At 45.1% G+C, this 23760-nt stretch overlaps 1 protein-coding gene across 1 annotated transcript in view; it reads right to left on the reverse strand.

Annotated features, from left to right (window-relative positions):
- Positions 1-23760, reverse strand: part of ttn.2 (titin, tandem duplicate 2) — a 260191-nt gene that overhangs the window by 218559 nt on the left and 17872 nt on the right. The window contains 19 exon segments of the mRNA XM_079665865.1: positions 287-547; positions 1131-1394; positions 1703-1975; positions 4968-5234; positions 5771-6052; positions 6539-8235; positions 8313-8481; positions 8573-8737; positions 8824-9056; positions 9404-9645; positions 10422-10649; positions 11103-11251; positions 13070-13212; positions 16397-16588; positions 16725-16794; positions 18130-18388; positions 18945-19004; positions 22060-22560; positions 23649-23724. Coding sequence (XP_079521991.1) covers positions 287-547; positions 1131-1394; positions 1703-1975; positions 4968-5234; positions 5771-6052; positions 6539-8235; positions 8313-8481; positions 8573-8737; positions 8824-9056; positions 9404-9645; positions 10422-10649; positions 11103-11251; positions 13070-13212; positions 16397-16588; positions 16725-16794; positions 18130-18388; positions 18945-19004; positions 22060-22560; positions 23649-23724 — 5531 coding nt within the window.

Raw genomic sequence — 23760 nt, forward strand, 5'->3', positions numbered from 1 at the left:
GCTGACCAATCAGAGCTCAGTGTGCGGAGTTTAAAGCGATCAAGTCATATTACAGGAGAAAGGAAATAAAGAAAAGCTGCCGTTGCAGAAAGACGGCCGGCAGAAATCAGCGACAGTGTGAACGTGAACATGAATAGAATATCACCTCCCATCTTCAGAGCAATCTGACTATTAGAACATTAGCGTTAAGAAAGCTTACTTAAATATCTGCCACAACATAAGTAACCGGATCAGAGTAACATTATTATCAAGGAATATTAGATAAGGTCTAAGAGCTGCAGTTTACCGGAGACGGTGAGTTTGGCGCTGCACGTCTTCTCTCCGGCGTGGAAGCTGTACGCTCCCTCTTCGTCCTTCATGGTGTTGACGACGGTCAGAGAGTGCATCTTGCCGCTGGACTCCATCTTGTATTTGGGTCCGGCTTTGAGCTGCTGGTTCCTGAAGATCCAGAGCGGGTCGATACCGGCGTGGGAAACCTCCACGCTGAAGGTCACGTTCTGAGACTCGGAGCACACCTTATCCTCCATCTGCTTCACGATATGCACCTCTGAGGGAAACACAGCAGGGGGGGGGGGTGTTACCAAAGTCATTATTCTGATCTTAAGTTATAGACTTTCTCTTCTCGCACACTTGATGTTATTTTATCCTACACTACTCTTTCTGGAGTTGTATGATCTAGAGAAAGGCATGCTTTTTAGTTTTCACAGACAACTTTAACACCATTCAAGCTTTGCCAAATGAGTAGTCTTCACATTATTTCTCTAACAGTTGCTTTTCATTGCTAGACAGAATATAAGACTGTCTGGCTCCATAAGCTAAAATAAAACAAAGAAAACTAAAGAAAAAACCAACAAGACCAAAGAAAGAGTTCAGTCACTTATTGCCGGATCAATACATTGCTGTTTTACTGTAGCGGACACATTTCTTAAGTGAGAGGGAGAATTCGGACAGTATGAAACAAAACATGCAATCAAATCCGTTGAAACCGTCTTTGTTTCCTTATCTTGTCAGGAAGTGTCTTAAAAGAGGTTTCAAAGTTAGGCTTGTTCTGTTGAATCATCCCTCTAGCTAAAGGACACAGATCTGGGATCAGGAGCCAAGAGGAGGATTTCTGGAGGGTGAAGTCTTACTTTCTACGGAGAGGCTGCAGCTGGTGTCCACCTTCCCGACCACCAGTTTGTATCGGCCCTCGTCGGAGGCGAAGGTCCGGTTGAAGACGAGCCTCTGCTTGGATCCCTTCGACACCATCTGCAGCCGATCGCTGGCCGTCAGCAGCTTCTCGTTCAGGTACCACTTCACCGAGAGAACGTCCTGTGCCGAGATCTTCGCCTCCAGCACCGCCTTGGTGCCTTCGACGGAGGAAACGTCCTTCAGCGGGTTCACGATGTCGATCGCTGCGAGGAAGGAGACGTACAGACAATCAATGATCTGACGCCAAAAACTAAAGAGAACCGAAGAAAACTAAGGATAACTAAGAGAAAAATCAAAGAAAGACATTATAAATCCAAAGGAAACCAAGTCCAAATGAAAACTAATCAAATCTGCATAACATCAGGACGAATGCAAAGAGAACCAGGATAAAAGGAAACTAAATGAAACCAAAGAGAATCCCAATGAAACAGCATAACAGTCCAAAATACCCCAGAAGCCCCAGAAGCCCCAGAAGCCCCAGAACGCGCCTAAAGCCTTGAGCGTCACTCACTCTGCACGCTGAGCTTCCCGGAGGTGGAGATGTCCTGAGCCGGCACGATGAAGGCGTACGAGGCGGCGTCCTCGCGGCTCACGTTCTCCAGCAGCAGCTTGTGGATCTGTTTGTCGATGACGATGTGGACCCGGTCCGAGGCGATGACGGCTGTCCCGTTCTTCATCCAGCTGCCCTCCACGTTCTCCTGGGAGAAGCGGACCTCCAGCTGAGCGATGTCGCCCTCACACACCGTCAGGTCGCTGAGCGGCTGCATTAGGGTGACCGGGCGCACTGCGGGCGATAAACAGATGTTATAATAACCACAACTACAGGTCGATACAGACTTTACACAGATGTTATTATCTCAGGGAGTATCACCGTCACCTGGCGCACTGCGGGGGACAAACACAGCAACGTGATATCCAAATGTTATCCAAATGTTATCCAAATGTGTCCAAATGTTATCCAAATGTGTCCAAATGTTATCCAAATGTGTCCAAATGTGTCCAAATGTTATCCAAATGTTATCCAAATGTTATCCAAATGTTATCCAAATGTGTCCAAATGTTATCCAAATGTTATCCAAATGTGTCCAAAGGTTATCCAAATGTGTCCAAATGTTATCCAAATGTTATCCAAATGTGTCCAAAGGTTATCCAAATGTGTCCAAATGTTATCCAAATGTTATCCAAATGTGTCCAAAGGTTATCCAAATGTGTCCAAATGTTATCCAAATGTTATCCAAATGTGTCCAAAGGTTATCCAAATGTGTCCAAATGTGTCCAAATGTGTCCAAATGTTATCCAAATGTTATCCAAATGTTATCCAAATGTGTCCAAATGTTATCCAAATGTTATCCAAATGTTATCCAAATGTTATCCAAATGTGTCCAAAGGTTATCCAAATGTGTCCAAATGTTATCCAAATGTTATCCAAATGTTATCCAAATGTTATCCAAATGTGTCCAAATGTTATCCAAATGTTATCCAAATGTGTCCAAATGTTATCCAAATGTGTCCAAATGTGTCCAAATGTGTCCAAATGTTATCCAAATGTGTCCAAATGTTATCCAAATGTTATCCAAATGTTATCCAAATGTTATCCAAATGTGTCCAAATGTTATCCAAATGTTGTCCAAATGTGTCCAAATGTTATCCAAATGTTATCCAAATGTTATCCAAATGTTATCCAAATGTGTCCAAATGTTATCCAAATGTTATCCAAATGTTATCCAAATGTGTCCAAATGTGTCCAAATGTTATCCAAATGTTATCCAAATGTTATCCAAATGTTATCCAAATGTGTCCAAATGTTATCCAAATGTTATCCAAATGTTATCCAAATGTTATCCAAATGTGTCCAAATGTGTCCAAATGTTATCCAAATGTTATCCAAATGTTATCCAAATGTTATCCAAATGTTATCCAAATGTGTCCAAAGGTTATCCAAATGTGTCCAAATGTTATCCAAATGTTATCCAAATGTTATCCAAATGTTATCCAAATGTGTCCAAATGTTATCCAAATGTTATCCAAATGTGTCCAAAGGTTATCCAAATGTGTCCAAATGTTATCCAAATGTTATCCAAATGTTATCCAAATGTTATCCAAATGTGTCCAAATATTATCCAAATGTGTCCAAATGTTATCCAAATGTGTCCAAATGTGTCCAAATGTTATCCAAATGTGTCCAAATGTTATCCAAATGTGTCCAAATGTTATCCAAATGTTATCCAAATGTGTCCAAATGTTATCCAAATGTTATCCAAATGTTATCCAAATGTTATCCAAATGTGTCCAAATGTTATCCAAATGTGTCCAAATGTGTCCAAATGTGTCCAAATGTTATCCAAATGTTATCCAAATGTTATCCAAATGTTATCCAAATGTGTCCAAATGTTATCCAAATGTTATCCAAATGTGTCCAAATGTTATCCAAATGTGTCCAAATGTTATCCAAATGTGTCCAAATGTTATCCAAATGTGTCCAAATGTGTCCAAATGTTATCCAAATGTTATCCAAATGTTATCCAAATGTTATCCAAATGTGTCCAAATGTTATCCAAATGTGTCCAAATGTGTCCAAATGTTATCCAAATGTGTCCAAATGTTATCCAAATGTGTCCAAATGTTATCCAAATGTTATCCAAATGTGTCCAAATGTTATCCAAATGTGTCCAAATGTGTCCAAATGTTATCCAAATGTGTCCAAATGTGTCCAAATGTTATCCAAATGTGTCCAAATGTTATCCAAATGTGTCCAAATGTGTCCAAATGTTATCCAAATGTTATCCAAATGTTATCCAAATGTGTCCAAATGTGTCCAAATGTTATCCAAATGTTATCCAAATGTGTCCAAATGTGTCCAAATGTTATCCAAATGTTATCCAAATGTTATCCAAATGTGTCCAAATGTGTCCAAATGTTATCCAAATGTGTCCAAATGTTATCCAAATGTTATCCAAATGTTATCCAAATGTTATCCAAATGTGTCCAAATGTGTCCAAATGTTATCCAAATGTTATCCAAATGTGTCCAAATGTGTCCAAATGTGTCCAAATGTTATCCAAATGTGTCCAAATGTGTCCAAATGTTATCCAAATGTGTCCAAATGTTATCCAAATGTGTCCAAATGTGTCCAAATGTTATCCAAATGTTATCCAAATGTGTCCAAATGTGTCCAAATGTTATCCAAATGTGTCCAAATGTGTCCAAATGTTATCCAAATGTTATCCAAATGTGTCCAAATGTGTCCAAATGTTATCCAAATGTGTCCAAATGTGTCCAAATGTTATCCAAATGTTATCCAAATGTTATCCAAATGTTATCCAAATGTGTCCAAATGTGTCCAAATGTTATCCAAATGTTATCCAAATGTTATCCAAATGTGTCCAAATGTTATCCAAATGTTATCCAAATGTGTCCAAATGTGTCCAAATGTTATCTAAAAGTGATATAAATGTTATCTAAAAGTGATATAAATGTTATTTAAAAGTGATATCAATGTTATCTAAAAGCTATCCAAATGATATCAAAATCCAAGTTAGAACAATATTTAGTGTAGGCAAAATGTGTGAAAATATCTGAAGTATTGTGGAGCTACAGGGATTATTCTTTAGACTTGACATCCTTGTTTGGTACAGATACTCTTTAACAAATCACAACATGATCATTTTTAATCATTTGAGTCAATGATAATGTGAGTAAGGTTAATTCCCAAATTATATCACAATTGCGATATCAGTCATAATAATCCCAGTTGGTTGTAGTCGTCTTATGCTTACGCTTCATCTTCAGGGAGGCGCTGGTCTTCAGCTCTCCACACACAAAGGTGTATTTCCCCTGGTCGCTCTTCTTCACGTCTTTGACGGACAGGGATTGGCGTCCTCTGCGGGAGGAAATGACGTATTTGCTGCTGGGGGAGATCTCCTTGTCTCCGAAGAACCAGCTGCCCTCAGTGTCTTCACGAGAAAGCTCCACCTCGAAGTCTCCGGAGTAGGTCTCCGGCACCTCGATGTTCTCCAGGTGCTTTTTCAGCTCCAGGGCAGCACCTGGGTACAGAAAGGTATCAAACACCATCACACACCAAGATACAACCAAACTCAACTCAAGAAAGACAAAGAAAAACTAAACTAAACAATGATAGAACAAAAGAAATGAAATACATGTGATTAAGTCAACTGAAAACTAAACCACCAGGACAACAATCAAGAGAAATAAAGAAAAAGCTAAATAACTGTATAAAATCAAAGAAAAAATGTGATATAACAAAAGAACAAGTTAAAACTAAAGTGAAACCAAAGAAGACTCAGGTAAGAACCACCAAAACCTAAATAAACCAAAGAAGCTAAAGAAAAAACAAAGTGAACAAAAGAAAACTGAGAAAACCTAAGAAAACCTAAGATAAAAACCAACAGAAAAGAAAACTAAGAAAGCCAGAAAAAGCCAAAGAAAAAACCAAAGAAATCTGAGATTAAACCAAACAAAACGAAAGAAAGCCAAAGAAAACTAAAGTAAACAAAGAAGAGAGCCAAAGATCATAATGAGAAACTAAGCCATGATAACCCCATGAAGGGACTCTCAGTACCTTCTACGTGGAGCCGGGCGCTGCTCCTGATGCTCTCCTCGTCTATAACCACACACGAGTATTCTGCGGCGTCATTCATGCTGATCACCAGCACCGACAGGAAGTGGACCTTTCTGTCAGAGTGCATCCTGTACTTGTCTCCGGTGAAGATCTCCATGTTGTTCTTCAGCCATTTGACTTTGACGAAGGGCTCGTTGGTCTCACACTCGAACGTCACTATGGTGTCCTTCTCGTTGGCGCTGGTGTCCTCCAGCTGCTGGATGAAGCTCACCACTGCCTTGGCTGCAACGAGGAAATATCACGTTAGAGTCCGACTTTAATTAGGATTCACGCCTCGTTTGCTCACAAGTGTAGTTTTGTGTCTGCAGTCCCCGATAGTTTAGACAGGGGAACCCCTTCTGTCGTCTTCCATGGGACTTACAAATCATTTCAAGTATTTCAAAGTTAGACAACGCATTTTTCTGATCCCGTTTTGTTGTGCTCTTCAATGAAAGGGCAACTAAAACCCAAAACAATGACCCTTTAACTTTTTATAAAAGATTGTTTGTCAGAAACATTGGAGGCTTTATGGTAAAAGTAAAAACAACACAAGAAGATGAACACCATCTGGGTATAAAGACTAAGAGAGATGGATTTTAAACGTACCACCAGAGCACCTGGGAGGGTTTTCAGACAGTTTTACTGTGCTTCGACTCGGACTCGTACACTGAGCCTTCTGGAAACAAGGCGACAGACAATGAGCTGGAGATTTGTGTTCAAATGTCTTACCTTGCACCAGCAGGAAGGCGTGGCTGGAGGCCTCCCCGGCTACGTTCACGGCTTTGACCATGATGCTGGCGGAGTCCTCTGCGGTCACGTCTCTGATCACCAGTTCACACAGGTGGTCCTCTGGCCAGTACCAGAAGACACGCTCCGTCTTCTCCACCAGGACGCCGTTCTTGAACCACTGGACCTCGGGCTCCGGTCTGCCGACGACTCTCAGTGTGAAGCGAACCTCGTCCATCGGAGCGACGGTCTTGCTCGTGATGCGTTCGAGGATCTTCGGTGCCTCCATGCTCGGGGAGAGCTGGACCCTCTCGGGCTTGTAGGTGGGGATGGTGATTTGTCCCTGTTCCTCCAACAGCTTCCTCTCTGCTTCTTCCTTCTCCTTCAGTCTGTGAAGCAGGTCGTCTTTAGTCTTCTTCAGCAGATCCTCGTAGGAGTCGTCCCTCTTGCGGGACTTGAGGTCCACGGCGGAGATGGACTCGTAGAACCCTTCCTCCGTCCTGCGCTTGAACTTGCTCTTCAGTTCGTCTGTCTCCTCCGAAGTCTTCTCGTGAACCACTCTCTGGGTCTTACGCAGTTTAACCACCTCCCGATCCTGCGCTGACTCGCTGGTCTGATCCACTTTCATCACGTCAAACCCGACTCTGCCGGGGTCTTGAGCCGCCTCTGCAGCTTTCTGTTCTGGAGCGCGGCGCAGCACGGATCTGAAGTCCTCCTTCTGTTGGATCTCGATCTTCACCGTGTGCTCAGTCGTGCCGAGAGGATTGTCCGCAACCACCCTGACCTCGCCGGTGTCGTAGGACTTCACGTCGACGATCTCCAGGTAGTAGATACCATCGTACTTGAGTCTGTATCTCTTGCTTTTGCGGATGAGTTGCCCGTTGAGGTACCAGTTGACCTTTGGTAACGGGTAACCGGTGACTCTGCAGCGGAATCGGGCAATTTCGCCTTCATAGGCTCTGGCGGCTTCAGGAAGAAGCACGATCTCAGGTTTGCTCTTTTCATACTCGTCATCAGTGGTGACGCCTGCAGGTCCGCCCTCGTGAGCAATGCGCTCAAACTCTTCCATCCGGTGTCCGCCCTTCCTGCCTTCGGGGAGCTGAGTCTCCTCCACCAGGCCTTTCTCTTCTTTCACGATCAGCGTGGCGGACGTCTGGTCCACCCCGTACTTGTTTGTGGCTCTGCAGGTGACGATGCCGCTGTCTCTGGCGTACGCCTCTTCGTAGTCCAGACTGCAGTATCCGAACTCATTGACCATGCGCAGCCTGTTGGCCGCCTCCAGGGGTTTCCCGTCATGCAGCCACTCCACCAACATGGTGGGGTCTCCGATGGGCGTCAGCCGGCACTCGAAGTGAGCCGCACTTGAGCGCTTCATCCTGATGGAGGTCAGCTTCTTCTTGAACTGAGGCTTCTGCTGCTTCTCTTTGTCGTACAGGTCGCCCTCCTCCCACTGGTCCTGGCCGTAACGCTGGTGCAGGGGCTCCAGCTCCGGCGCTGCGATATCCTTAGCTTTGTAGGTTCCTTTGGTGATAATGTGCCTCCTCTCGGCTTGAGGAGCGGCGAAGTCCACCTCCACGTTGACCCTGCAGCGGGTGGTGTCTCTGCCGGCCTTGTTGATAGCGGTCGCTGTGTACCAGGCGCTGTCTGCGCCTGAGGACGATGGGATCTGGAATTTGGCCTGTCCTTTAGTTCCCTCAATCCTGAAATTCAGATATATTGATCAGCACAAACTGCTCTCAGGGATCAGAGAATCAAAGACCAAATCAGAGATACTTACTTGATATGTGGGTGCTTCTGTGGGGAGATGATGTCGCTGTTCTTCAGCCAGACGATGTCGGGCAGGGGGTTTCCGATGGCTTTGACAGCCAGCTCCACCAGAGTGCCCTGCTTCACTGTGAGGTTCTTCAGCTTATCAATAAACTGAGGACGTGTCAGACTTTCACGAGCTGTGGAGGGGGAAATAAAAAAGGCAGAGATCATTTAATAACATTGAACTGTGCCATCGCGAGTATTTGTTTATATCTGTTTCTGACGTACCTTCCACAGTGAGAGTCAGAGCGATGGAGGTGCGTCCGGCTCGGTTCTGGGCGATCACGGTCCACTCTCCGGAGTCCTGTGGCATGGCGGGGACGATGATCAGGGACTGGATACCGTCCTCTTTAACCACTATCTTGTGTGTGTAGTCATTTCCAACTTGTTGTCCTGGGAAAACAAGGATACAATGGTTTTAGGGTCGGCAGAAGCAACAGATAGAGCCGAGTCTTTCTAGAATAAGTTGTTTCTCTCACCGTTGTGGAACCAGAATGTGTCGGGCATCGGTCTGCCGACGACCTTCAGGTCAAATCTGGCGGTCTGCCCCTCGGAGCATTTGACGGAGGAAGGTTTGAGGACGAACACGGGTTTGTAGAGTCTCTCCAGCTGAGCCTCGTCGGTGTCGTCCAGCCGGCGGGATGGAGAGCGTCCGGGCGAACGGCTGGCAGAGCGTCCAGGAGACCGGCTCATAGAGCGAGGAGACGAGGATCTGAGGAGGCGGAAAAATCAACAAGTCAATGGAGGAGTCTGCTTGGTTCAGGTCATGAAGGCAGATATTTCAGATACAATGTCGGCTATTATTCTTCCATAACATGTGTTCTTTCAGATTAGTGGAAATAAAACACTAACTCAAGACTTTATTTCACTAACTTTGTCTTTGTCTCTAGATTTCTACCAAATGCTAGCATTAGCCTCAATAGCATACAAAGACATTCAGAGCACTTGTAGAATAAAGGTATCCTGATTCTGATTCTGAATAGAACAAAATAATAGTCTGAGTGTCAGTAATGAAGAGGGGAAGTTTAATGGTGATATCTGTGGGTTAAAGTGTTGTACCTGATCCTCTGCATGGCCGGTTGGGGGGTGTATCTCTGGGGGGTCACGGTTCCGGACGGCTCCACGTAGAGCTTCCCGGAGCTGACGGAGTTCCCCTTCATGTTGCTGGCGAAGGCGGTGTAGACGCCCTCGTCCTCCGGCTGCACCACAGGGAGGCGCAGGCTGGCTCGTCCGTCCTGGAGAACCTCCATCTGGTGGCGGCCGCCGGCACGCAGGCGCTGCCCGTCTTTGAACCAGGCGATCTGCAGGAGAATAAATATGAGTTTAGTAAAGCCAGGTTTCATGTTTTAAAGGTCCCCTCTTCTCCATGTCTCTTCTACATCAACATGTGTCCCCTCTTCTCCATGTCTCTTCTACATCAACATGTGTCCCCTCTTCTCCATGTCTCTTCTACATCAACATGTGTCCCCTCTTCTTCATGTCTCTTCTACATCAACATGTGTCCCCTCTTCTTCATGTCTCTTCTACATCAACATGTGTCCCCTCTTCTCCATGTCTCTTCTACATCAACATGTGTCCCCTCTTCTTCATGTCTCTCCTACATCAACATGTGTCCCCTCTTTTTCATGTCTCTTCTACATCAACATGTGTCCCCTCTTCTCCATGTCTCTTCTACATCAACATGTGTCCCCTCTTCTCCATGTCTCTTCTACATCAACATGTGTCCCCTCTTTGTAAAGAGTGCAAAGTACTCGGCGTGAACGCGGCTAATGAGTTCTTTGTAACCAAATGTCTCTCAGAGGGGCGTGGGGAGGGGCTCCTTATTTTCATCTGAAGTAACAGACAGAGAATCAGCAACAGAGGGGATTATGGGTAACGCTGCTATGATCTGTTTGGTGTTTCAGCCAATCAGAGAGAGGCTCTGGGTATATCTGAGATGTATTGATGAAGAAGAGGATGATAGGGGACCTTTAATGTGGGTACACTGACGTCAGATCAGCTGTTAGTGTCCTTTCATAATTGAAGGATTTGATTATTCCACCCCTGGTTAGTTTAATCTGTATGTCCCGCAGCGCACCTTTGGCAGGGGGGTCCCGCTCATCTTGCAGTGGAAGGTGGCTCCCATGCCGTCGATGATTCTGTAGTTTTTGACGGGCGTCTGGAAGGCGGGCTGCACGGCTTCGTGCTCGGCCACCGTCACCATCAGCTCTCCGTCCTCCGTCACCATCTCTGTGTAGCTGATCCTCAGGATCCGCAGCTCCACCTCCTGGATGATCCGCTCCTCGAAGGAGGAGATCAGGAACTCCTGAGGAGGAGGAGGCAGCGGTTTAATATCAACAGAGACTTGTGTATTATGAGGAGTCCTTTTCAAATGAAATGCACATAAATAAATGATCAAAACAATAATAAGTCTTTCATACTTCGTAGTTTGTGCTCGGCAAATAAAATCATTATTATTAAATACACAAACAAACTGGTGTTCATTGTTTGTTTACACACTAGTGTCTCTCAGTTCTAGATGTGTCAATATATAGAAGTGCTTTTCTTTGCAGACCCCATTCTAAAGCTCACCTTATAGTGAAGCGACCTTGAGTCTATGAGCAGAGCTACCATTTATTATTATCATTATTAATATGTGAAATATTTGAAGTCTATAACGACCGTTAGAGGAGCCCTGCTGTTCCCGGGATATGTTTGTAGAGTTTTATTCCAGTTACCCGTCTTGACCTGCCCGATGTACACGTAGAGGGTAACGTACCGTTTCTGAGACGAAGCTCATGGGCGTGGTGACCCTCCGCTGCTCCAGCTCGTACGCTGTCACCACGACCGCCGGTTCCGGCACCACCGCCACCCTCACTTCAGTTTGATAGGTCACGCCCTGTTGCATCATGTAGGCTTCATATTCCTCTACACACACACACACACACACAGCATGAGAATAAAACGTTACTCTGATAGGGCAGAACAAAGAGAGGAAACACAGAGGGAGAGGAAGAGGAAGAGAGGAGGAAGAGGGAGAGGAAGAGGAAGAGAGGAGGAAGAGGGAGAGGAAGAGGAAGAGAGGGAGAGGAAGAGGGAGAGGAAGAGAGAGAGGAAAAGAGAGAGGGAGAGGAAGAGAGGAGGAAGAGGGAGAGGAAGAGAGGAGGAAGAGAGAGAGGTAGAGAAAGAGGGAGAGGAAGAGAGAGAGGAAGAGAGAGAGGAAGAGAGGAGGAAGAGGGAGAGGAAGAGGAAGAGAGGAGGAAGAGGGAGAGGAAGAGGAAGAGAGGGAGAGGAAGAGGGAGAGGAAGAGAGAGAGGAAGAGAGAGAGGGAGAGGAAGAGAGGAGGAAGAGGGAGAGGAAGAGAGGAGGAAGAGGGAGAGGAAGAGGAAGAGAGGAGGAAGAGGGAGAGGAAGAGGAAGAGAGGGAGAGGAAGAGGGAGAGGAAGAGAGAGAGGAAGAGAGAGAGGGAGAGGAAGAGGGAGAGAGGAGGAAGAGGGGAGGAAGAGGGAGAGGAAGAGAGGAGGAAACACAGAGGGAGAGGAAGAGGAAGAGAGAGAGGAAGAGAGGAGGAAGAGGAAGAGGAAGAGGAGGAAACACAGAGGGAGAGGAAGAGGAAGAGAGAGAGGAAGAGAGGAGGAAGAGGGAGAGGGAGAAAAAGAGAGGAGGAAGAGGGAGAGGAAGAGAGAGAGGAAGAGAGAGAGGGAGAGGAAGAGGGAGAGAGGAGGAAGAGGGAGAGGGAGAGGAAGAGAGGAGGAAGAGGGAGAGGAAGAGGAAGAGAGGAGGAAGAGGGAGAGGAAGAGGAAGAGAGGGAGAGGAAGAGGGAGAGGAAGAGAGAGAGGAAGAGAGAGAGGGAGAGGAAGAGGGAGAGAGGAGGAAGAGGGAGAGGGAGAGGAAGAGAGGAGGAAACACAGAGGGAGAGGAAGAGGAAGAGAGAGAGGAAGAGAGGAGGAAGAGGAAGAGGAAGAGGAGGAAACACAGAGGGAGAGGAAGAGGAAGAGAGAGAGGAAGAGAGGAGGAAGAGGGAGAGGGAGAAAAAGAGAGGAGGAAGAGGGAGAGGAAGAGAGAGAGGAAGAGAGAGAGGGAGAGGAAGAGGGAGAGAGGAGGAAGAGGGAGAGGGAGAGGAAGAGAGGAGGAAGAGGGAGAGGAAGAGGAAGAGAGGATGAAACACAGAGGGAGAGGAAGAGGAAGAGAGAGAGGAAGAGAGGAGGAAGAGGAAGAGGAAGAGGAGGAAACACAGAGGGAGAGGAAGAGGAAGAGAGAGAGGAAGAGAGGAGGAAGAGGGAGAGGGAGAAAAAGAGAGGAGGAAGAGGGAGAGGAAGAGGAAGAGAGGGAGAGGAAGAGGGAGAGGAAGAGAGAGAGGGAGAGGAAGAGGGAGAGAGGAGGAAGAGGGAGAGGAAGAGAGGAGGAAGAGGGAGAGGAAGAGGAAGAGAGGAGGAAACACAGAGGGAGAGGAAGAGGAAGAGAGGAGGAAGGGGGAGAGGAAGAGGAAGAGAGGAGGAAACACAGAGGGAGAGGAAGAGGAAGAGAGAGAGGAAGAGAGGAGGAAGAGGAAGAGGAAGAGAGGAGGAAACACAGAGGGAGAGGAAGAGGAAGAGGGAGAGAGGAAGAGGAAGAGAGAGAGGAATTTGAAGAGAGGAAGAGGGAGAGGAAGAGGAAGAGGGAGAGGAAGAGGAAGAGGAAGAGGAAGAGGGAGAGGAAGAGGAAGAGGAAGAGGGAGAGGAAGAGGAAAAGGGAGATGATGGCGTACCTTCCTCCAGCAGGCGGGCGGTGGCAGAGGTCTCTCCATGTTGGTTCTTCAGGAAGACGGAGTAGTCTCCTGCGTCGTCAGCGAAGGTCATGGTGATCTCCAGCTTGCACTCTCCAGTGTCCTTCCTGTAGGCCACTTTGTATCTGAAGGAAACATCATGAGCTCTTAGTCACTAGCTATTGGCAGCACAAAGGAAGAAACTCACTTTGTATCTGAAGGAAACATCATGAACTCTTAGTCACTAGCTATTGGCAGCACAAAGGAAGAAACTCACTTTGAAGGTGAAGGAAACATCATGAGCTCTTAGTCACTAGCTATTGGCAGCACAAAGGAAGAAACTCACTTTGTATCTGAAGGAAACATCATGAGCTCTTAGTCACTAGCTATTGGCAGCACAAAGGAAGAAACTCACTTTGTATCTGAAGGAAACATCATGAGCTCTTAGTCACTAGCTATTGGCAGCACAAAGGAAGAAACTCACTTTGTATCTGAAGGAAACATCATGAGCTCTTAGTCACTAGCTATTGGCAGCACAAAGGAAGAAACTCACTTTGTATCTGAAGGAAACATCATGAGCTCTTAGTCACTAGCTATTGGCAGCACAAAGGAAGAAACTCACTTTGTATCTGAAGGAAACATCATGAGCTCTTAGTCACTAGCTATTGGCAGCACAAAGGAAGAAACTCACTTTGAAGGTGAAGGAAACATCATGAGCTCTTAGTCACTAGCTATTGGCAGCACAAAGGAAGAAACTCACTTTGAAGGTGAAGGAAACATCATGAGCTCTTAGTCACTAGCTATTGGCAGCACAAAGGAAGAAACTCACTTTGAAGGTGAAGGAAACATCATGAGCTCTTAGTCACTAGCTATTGGCAGCACAAAGGAAGAAACTCACTTTGTATCTGAAGGAAACATCATGAACTCTTAGTCACTAGCTATTGGCAGCACAAAGGAAGAAACTCACTTTGAAGGTGAAGGAAACATCATGAGCTCTTAGTCACTAGCTATTGGCAGCACAAAGGAAGAAACTCACTTTGTATCTGAAGGAAACATCATGAGCTCTTAGTCACTAGCTATTGGCAGCACAAAGGAAGAAACTCACTTTGAAGGTGAAGGAAACATCATGAACTCTTAGTCACTAGCTATTGGCAGCACAAAGGAAGAAACTCACTTTGAATCTGAAGGAAACATCATGAGCTCTTAGTCACTAGCTATTGGCAGCACAAAGGAAGAAACTCACTTTGTATCTGAAGGAAACATCATGAGCTCTTAGTCACTAGCTATTGGCAGCACAAAGGAAGAAACTCACTTTGTATCTGAAGGAAACATCATGAGCTCTTAGTCACTAGCTATTGGCAGCACAAAGGAAGAAACTCACTTTGAAGGTGAAGGAAACATCATGAGCTCTTAGTCACTAGCTATTGGCAGCACAAAGGAAGAAACTCACTTTGTATCTGAAGGAAACATCATGAGCTCTTAGTCACTAGCTATTGGCAGCACAAAGGAAGAAACTCACTTTGTATCTGAAGGAAACATCATGAGCTCTTAGTCACTAGCTATTGGCAGCACAAAGGAAGAAACTCACTTTGAAGGTGAAGGAAACATCATGAGCTCTTAGTCACTAGCTATTGGCAGCACAAAGGAAGAAACTCACTTTGAATCTGAAGGAAACATCATGAGCTCTTAGTCACTAGCTATTGGCAGCACAAAGGAAGAAACTCACTTTGAATCTGAAGGAAACATCATGAGCTCTTAGTCACTAGCTATTGGCAGCACAAAGGAAGAAACTCACTTTGTATCTGAAGGAAACATCATGAACTCTTAGTCACTAGCTATTGGCAGCACAAAGGAAGAAACTCACTTTGAAGGTGAAGGAAACATCATGAGCTCTTAGTCACTAGCTATTGGCAGCACAAAGGAAGAAACTCACTTTGTATCTGAAGGAAACATCATGAGCTCTTAGTCACTAGCTAGTGGCAGCACAAAGGAAGAAACTCACTTTGTATCTGAAGGAAACATCATGAGCTCTTAGTCACTAGCTATTGGCAGCACAAAGGAAGAAACTCACTTTGAAGGTGAAGGAAACATCATGAGCTCTTAGTCACTAGCTATTGGCAGCACAAAGGAAGAAACTCCCTTTGAATCTGAAGGAAACATCATGAGCTCTTAGTCACTAGCTATTGGCAGCACAAAGGAAGAAACTCACTTTGTATCTGAAGGAAACATCATGAACTCTTAGTCACTAGCTATTGGCAGCACAAAGGAAGAAACTCACTTTGAAGGTGAAGGAAACATCATGAGCTCTTAGTCACTAGCTATTGGCAGCACAAAGGAAGAAACTCACTTTGTATCTGAAGGAAACATCATGAGCTCTTAGTCACTAGCTAGTGGCAGCACAAAGGAAGAAACTCACTTTGAAGGTGAAGGAAACATCATGAGCTCTTAGTCACTAGCTATTGGCAGCACAAAAGAAGAAACTCACTTTGTATCTGAAGGAAACATCATGAGCTCTTAGTCACTAGCTATTGGCAGCACAAAGGAAGAAACTCACTTTGAAGGTGAAGGAAACATCATGAGCTCTTAGTCACTAGCTATTGGCAGCACAAAGGAAGAAACTCACTTTGTATCTGAAGGAAACATCATGAGCTCTTAGTCACTAGCTATTGGCAGCACAAAGGAAGAAACTCACTTTGTATCTGAAGGAAACATCATGAGCTCTTAGTCACTAGCTAGTGGCAGCACAAAGGAAGAAACTCACTTTGTATCTGAAGGAAACATCATGAGCTCTTAGTCACTAGCTAGTGGCAGCACAAAGGAAGAAACTCACTTTGTATCTGAAGGAAACATCATGAGCTCTTAGTCACTAGCTAGTGGCAGCACAAAGGAAGAAACTCACTTTGAAGGTGAAGGAAACATCATGAGCTCTTAGTCACTAGCTATTGGCAGCACAAAGGAAGAAACTCACTTTGTATCTGAAGGAAACATCATGAGCTCTTAGTCACTAGCTATTGGCAGCACAAAGGAAGAAACTCACTTTGAAGGTGAAGGAAACATCATGAGCTCTTAGTCACTAGCTATTGGCAGCACAAAGGAAGGAACTTACTTTGAATGTGAACAGTAGATATATCTGTCTATTACAGGCACAGAGTAAATGTAGTGCTATCTCAGAGAGTATACATGTGATGGTACGTGTGTGCATTTAAAGGTAATGTACATTTCATTTTAAATATATAGAAAATGAAATAAGAAACATTTGAAATATTTTTCTTAGAGTTTCACTTTTTCCTCAGGATATGATTTATTGTTCAGGATTAGAAATGTGTTTACCTGTATCCAGTGGTGAGGGGCACGCCGCCCTTCTTCCAGATGATGTGAGGTCTGGGGCTTCCTGCCACCTGACACTCGAACACCACGGCTCCTCCTTCCACCAGCTTCTGAGCGCTGGGTTCCCTGATGAAGGAGGGAGGGGCGACCTCGCCCGACATCACCTCCGTCACCACGCTCTGCTCCATGGACACACTGAGGGACAACATTTCAGTTTTTTCTCAAAATTGGAAATATTTACAGAATTTGAAAGATTTGACTTTTTTCATAATTTAGCTTTCACTAACATGAACCTGCACATGAGGAGAATGGAGCCTCTTTAACAACTCACGTTTTCTCCTGAGTCATTCCCATTTCAGTCACAGTCGTCGTTTCCTCCCTGCTCTCAATCTCCTCTGACACTGCAACAGAAACAGCATGTTATGTTTAGCACAAATATATTTTTTTTTAATTCAATTTTATTTTGAAGAACAAGCTTTCTGTAAGAATTCAGTTACCTTTTCAGGCTTTTATTTTGAAAACCAGCCTCATCCTAAATTCGTGTTAGAATAAAGAGACTTTTATTTTGAAAACCAGCCTCATCCAAGGCTTCGAGTTAGAATAAAGAGACTTTTATTTTGAAAACCAGCCTCATCCAAGGCTTCGAGTTAGAATAAAGAGACTTTTATTTTGAAAACCAGCCTCATCCAAGGCTTCGAGTTAGAATAAAGAGACTTTTATTTTGAAAACCAGCCTCATCCTAGGCTTCGAGTTAGAATAAAGAGACTTTTATTTTGAAAACCAGCCTCATACTAAGGTTTCAGGTCGAATAAAGAGACTTTTATTTTGAAAACCAGCCTCATACTAAGGTTCGAGTTTGAATAAAGAGACTTTTATTTTGAAAACCAGCTTCATCCTAGGCTTCGAGTTAGAATAGACTTTTATTTTGAAAACCAGCCTCATCCTAGGCTTCGAGTTAGAATAAAGACTTTTATTTTGAAAACCAGCCTCATCCTAGGCTTCGAGTTAGAATAAAGAGACTTTTATTTTGAAAACCAGCCTCATATTAAGCTTCAAGTTAGAATAAAGAGACTTTTATTTTGAAAACTAGCCTCATACTAAGGTTCGAGTTCGAATAAAGAGACTTTTATTTTGAAAACCAGCCTCATACTAAGCTTCGAGTTTGAATAAAGACTTTTATTTTGAAAACCAGCCTCATCCTAGGCCTCAAGTTCGAATAAACAGACTTTTATTTTGAAAACCAGCCTCATCCTAGGCCTCGAGTTCGAATAAACAGACTTTTATTTTGAAAACCAGCCTCATCCTAGACTTCGAGTTAGAATAAAGAGACTTTTATTTTGAAAACCAGCCTCATCCTAGGCTTCGAGTTAGAATAAAGAGACTTTTATTTTGAAAACAAGCCTCATACTAAGCTTCGAGTTCGAATAAAGAGACTTTTATTTTGAAAACCAGCCTCATACTAAGCTTCGAGTTTGAATAAAGATACTTTTATTTTGAAAACCAGCCTCATGCTAAGCTTCGAGTTCGAATAAAGATACTTTTATTTAGAAAACCAGCCTCATACTAAGCTTCGAGTTTGAATAAAGAGACTTTTATTTTGAAAACCAGCCTCATACTAAGCTTCGAGTTTGAATAAAGAGACTTTTATTTTGAAAACCAGCCTCATCTTAACTTTCTGTAAGAATTCAGTAACTTTTGTATGCTTTTATGTTGAAAAACCAGCCTCCTCCCGTTACCTTTGACCAGCAGGTAGCAGGAGGTGCTGATGGTGCCCGCCTCGCTGGTGGCGGTGCAGGTGAAGCGCCCGCTGTCCTCGGCGAAGGCCTCTCTGATCACCATGCGGGCGAAGCCGGCGCTGAAGGTGAGCTGGAAGTCGATGCTGCTCTCGATCTTGTAGTCCTCTCTGAACCACATGATGCTGGGGGCGGGCTGACCTCCGATCTGACACTCCAAGGTCACGCTCTCGCCTTCTGTCACGTTCGTGTTCTTCAGACCCTGCAGAACACAAACATACCGATCAATAACAAGCACTGCAGCATACACACGATCAATAACAAGCACTGCAGCATACACACGATCAATAACATCTGTATCGAGGGATGCTCACCAAACTACAGTACATTACATGTTACTTGTTAGACGCTTTCATCCAAAGCGACTTACATACATTCAGTACTGTGGGCAATCCCCACAGGAGCACTTTGGGGTGAAGTGTCTCAGGGACACAACGACATGCTGACTGCAGTGGGACTCGAACTTGCTATCCTCTGATTCGAAGATCAGCGCATTAACCCACTGCGCCATACACCTCGCTACGATGCAGCGTTCACTTTTTTCCTTCAAAATTTGACTTTATTTTACAAATGTTGACTTTTGAAAAAGAAAACGAGTCTTGCAATGATTTCCCCCCTGAGTTATACAGTCTGTCTGCAGGGTTATTGAGGATGCCGAGTCCATTTCTGACACTTCCTGGAACATGGAGAGCAGTTTTAACCAGAAACCGGCCATATCTGTACTCTCTGAGAACTGATTTAATGCATGTTGTACTCACAGCAATAATAGTGGGAGGAACGACGGGCTCCTGGGCTCTGGAGGGAACTGCAGCCGCCTCCTGAGGAACAACAACAACAACAGTTACACACAGGAGACTACAGGTGGGGAGGGGGGGGGGGGGGGGGGGGGGGTCTGTGAGAGGGTGGAGGTCTGTGGAGATGGAGGTCTATAAGGATGGGGGGAAAGAAGTGGTTAAAACAGATCAACTCTGCAGAGACAGAGGGATGGAGGTGAAGACAGGAAGTGGTGATGAAGACAGGAAGTGCTAGGTCCTAATGGAGACAGGAAGTAGAAAGTGCCAATGGAGACAGGAAGTGGTGATGAAGACAGGAAGTGCTAAGTCCTAATGAAGAAATGAAGTGGAAAGTGCCAATGGAGACAGGAAGTGGAAAGTGCCAATAAAGACAGGAAGTGGTGATGAAGACAGGAAGTGCTAAGTCCTAATGAAGAAATGAAGTGGAAAGTGCCAATGGAGACAGGAAGTGGTAAGTGCCAATGAAGACAGGAAGTGTAGGTTAAGACAGGAAGTGGATGTGAAGACAGGAAGTGTAGGTGAAGACAGGAAGCGGATGGACAGGAAGTGCAGGGTTTTCAATGAGGTGATGATTGAACTCCCAGGGGGTTAATTGAAGACTGTGATTGGATCCCACCAACCTGTGGCTCCCAGTCTTCAAACTCCTCCTCACTAGCGCCCCCCGTCTGATATCTGGGGTCTCTGAAGGGGGGCGGCAGGGGCTCGGGGGGCACGCTCGCCCCCCTCCTGCGGGACGGGCTGGGAGACTTCACTGGTTTGATGATCCTTCGGGGGGAGAGGGGGGAGATGGGGGAGGAGAACTCTCTGTGGAGAGCCGCCATGGCCGAGCCCGCGATGGAGACCTGGCCGAGCCAATGAGAGGGAGGCATGAGAACGATAATGCTACGGTGAGAAAACGATAATGGTACGGTGAGTTTATTTTGTATGTACTTGCTAGTCTTTGTTTTCAATTGCTCCTAAAATGTTGGCATATTAGTAATTGGTTAATTGATAAAGTGTGTTTGTGAGGGTCGTGTGTTGTTGTTGTTGTGCATCGTATAGCATGCTGTTTGTGAAGCCAGGATAAGGGCAAGTATATGTTTGTATACTTCTTATAATTTGTTTATAATTGTTGTTTGCTACTCAAATATAAATAAACCAGGTGTTTGTAGAGATCCATAGAGGAAGGCAGTGATGAAACGTGATGTTTGTTTGTTTGTTTGTTTGTTTGTTTGTTTGTGTGTTTGTTTGTTTGTTTGTTTATGAAGGTCACAGTGAATCACACGCTGCACGTTGTTTAGGTGTCGCTGTTAGAGGTGCGATGGAGGGTTTTGAGGTGATGATGATGAAGGCCTCCTCTTACCTCCAGGCTCGCTTCAGGTTTAGGAACAGAGACTTTAGAAACTGTGAAGTGGGGAACCGGAGACGGTTCTGCAGAGATCTGGATCTGAGACGGGATCTGAGACGGGATTTGGATCTGAGACGGGATGTGGATCTGAGATGGGATCTGAGACGGGATGTGGATCTGAGACGGGATGTGGATCTGAGATGGGATCTGAGACGGGATGTGGATCTGAGACGGGATGTGGATCTGAGACGGGATGTGGATCTGAGACGGGATGTGGATCTGAGACGGGATGTGGATCTTAGACGGGATCTGGATCTGAGACGGGATTTGGATCTGAGATGGGATCTGGATCTGAGACTGGATCTGAGACGGGATTTGGATCTGAGATGGGATCTGGATCTGAGACTGGATCTGAGACGGGATGTGGATCTGAGACAATTCTTCAGAGATCTGGATCTGAGAAACTGCTCTGACTTTTGTCTCCGTAGCTTCAGTAGAAAGACTTTTCACAACAACTTCCTGTTTCTCCTTCGTTGTTGTCTCCACTTCCTGTTGTTTTTGTTGTTGTTGTTGTTGTTGTTTAATCTCCACCTCTACCTCTTCTTCTGCAGCTCCACTGACGGGCTGACGGACGCGAGCGAGGTCGACAGCGGCGACAACCGTGGCCACCGCCGTTGCTTTACCCCCCCCTTCAGCCTGGAGACAAAACACACAGCTCAGGACCTCCAGAGCAGCTGAAAACAGGCTTTAAATACACACCACAGAAGAAGAAACAGGACCTCCAGAGCAGCTGAAAACAGGCTTTAAATACACACCACAGAAGAAGAAACAGGACCTCCAGAGCAGCTGAAAACAGGCTTTAAATACACACCACAGAAGAAGAAACAGGACCTCCGGAGCAGCTGAAAACAGGCTTTAAATACACACCACAGAAGAAGAAACAGGACCTCCGGAGCAGCTGAAAACAGGCTTTAAGTACACACCACAGAAGAAGAAACAGGACCTCCGGAGCAGCTGGAAACAGGCTTTAAATACACCACAGAAGAAGAAACAGGACCTCCAGAGCAGCTGAAAACACGCTTTAAATACACCACAGAAGAAGAAACAGGACCTCCAGAGCAGCCGAAAACAGGCTTTAAAAACACCACAGAAGAAGAAACAGGACCTCCAGAGCAGCCGAAAACAGGCTTTAAAAACACCACAGAAGAAGAAACAGGACCTCCGGAGCAGCTGAAAACAGGCTTTAAATACACCACAGAAGAAGAAACAGGACCTCCAGAGCAGCTGAAAACACGCTTTAAAAACACCACAGAAGAAGAAACAGGACCTCCGGAGCAGCTGAAAACAGGCTTTAAATACACCACAGAAGAAGAAACAGGACCTTCAGAGCAGCTGAAAACACGCTTTAAAAACACCACAGAAGAAGAAACAGGTCCATGCATCGCGCAGCTTTAAAATAAATTATTTTTCATTTGATTTTGATTTTTTAAATGGATACATTTCTCAAATAAAAAAAGTAAAATAATAAGAAATAAAAAAATATGAATAATATGCATTTATTCCATTTGTTTATTTAAATGTATTAATACATGTTTTTAAATATATGTAATATTGTTTGAAGTGATTGTCCCTTCAAGTAGTTGCAAAAAGAAATTGTGGAAAATAATTTCATCAATTCATAAAAATAAATATACGGACAAAAATCTATAAAAATTGTGCATAAATTGAATTAGTGACGAAATGAATCCAAACCTCTCTGCTCTGCTCCATCATCATGGAGGAGCCGCTCTGCCCCATCGTCATGGAGGAGCCGCTCTGCCCCACCATCAAGGAGGAGCCGCTCTGCCCCATCGCCATGGAGGAGCCGCTCTGCCCCATCGTCATGGAGGAGCCGCTCTGCCCCACCGTCATGGAGGAGCCGCTCTGCCCCATCGCCATGGAGGAGCCGCTCTGCCCCATCGTCATGGAGGAGCCGCTCTGCCCCATCGTCATGGAGGAGCCGCTCTGCCCCATCGTCATGGAGGAGCCGCTCTGCCCCACCGTCATGGAGGAGCCGCTCTGCCCCACCGTCATGGAGGAGCCGCTCTGCCCCACCATCATGGAGGAGCCGCTCTGCCCCACCATCATGGAGGAGCCGCTTTGCTCCATCATCATGTGGGAGGAGGAGGAGGAGGTGCTGACGGAGGTGAAGCTGCTCTCAGCCTGCAGGACGGAGTGCTTCCAGGGGGGGGGCACCTCCGCAGGGGAGGACAGCTGCAGGGGGGGGGGGGGGGGGGGGGGGCATTAGTTTTCACTTTACAACACTCGGGTCCTAAAATAACACATTCCTGCAGAGAGACAGACAGCTGACTCTCTGGGCTTAGAAAGGCTAAAAGATAAATGGACTAATCAGTGGAGGGTGTCGTTCCCTGTGTGGTCCACAAGAGGGAGCCACTACCATGGATGTACATTCATCTGTACTAGTGTGCGCGTGTGTGTGTGTGTGTGTGTGTGTGTGTGTGTGTGTGTGTGTGTGTGTGTGTGTGTGTGTCTGTGTGTGTGCGTGTGTCTGTGTGTGTGTGTGTGTGTGTGTGTGTGTGTGTGTGTGTGTGTGTGTGTGTGTGTGTATGTGTGTGTGTGTGTGTGTGTGTGTGTGTGTGTGTGTGTGTGTGTGTGTGTGTGTGTGTGTGTGTGTGTGTGTGTGTGTGTGTGTGTGTGTTATTGTAAGTATAGCTAAATGTACTTAAGGTATTAAATGTAAATGTGGCCGATGCAGAAAAATCTTAAATAAAATAAATACATAAAAAATCGAAATAATTCAAATAAAATAAAACTTCATAAAATTATTTTAAAAAACAAATAATAATAAATATAAAATAAGAGGTACTTTATTAATCCCAATTTGTTGCAGCAGCATAAAACAAAACAAGGTTTGCACATAATTAGAAATTAAAAGAGTAGAAATAAATTCTAAATTTCTAAAATATAAACATCTTAAAATAGAAATAAATCAGGAATAGAGAGCAAGACAAATATGCAGATGACCGTTAAGATAAAATCTATAAACTGCCTGACAAATAAAGACACTGTTGAAGGGGTGCTAGCTGCTAAGTGCTAGGTGCTAGCTGCTAAGTGCTAGGTGCTAGCTGCTAGGTGCTAGCTGCTAAGTGCTAGGTGCTAGCTGCTAAGTGCTAGGTGCTAGCTGCTAGGTGCTAGCTGCTAGGTGCTAGCTGCTAAGTGCTAGGTGCTAGCTGCTAGCTGCTAGCTGCTAGGTGCTAGCTGTGTCTTATCATTCAATAAAACCATAGCAGCAGGGTGTCTGCTGGACGTTAATGAGGATCAACTGAGATAAACGTCCTCACCTGTTTGCGGGATATGACAGGAGACTTCACAGGTCTGATGGAGGGGACAGACACTCTGGAGGAGGGGGACACGGATCTGCAGGACACAGGGAACAGAGACATTAAAGAACCA

This window comes from Notothenia rossii (assembly GCF_949606895.1).
Source record: "Notothenia rossii genome assembly, chromosome: 2".
Lineage (NCBI taxonomy): Eukaryota > Metazoa > Chordata > Actinopteri > Perciformes > Nototheniidae > Notothenia > Notothenia rossii.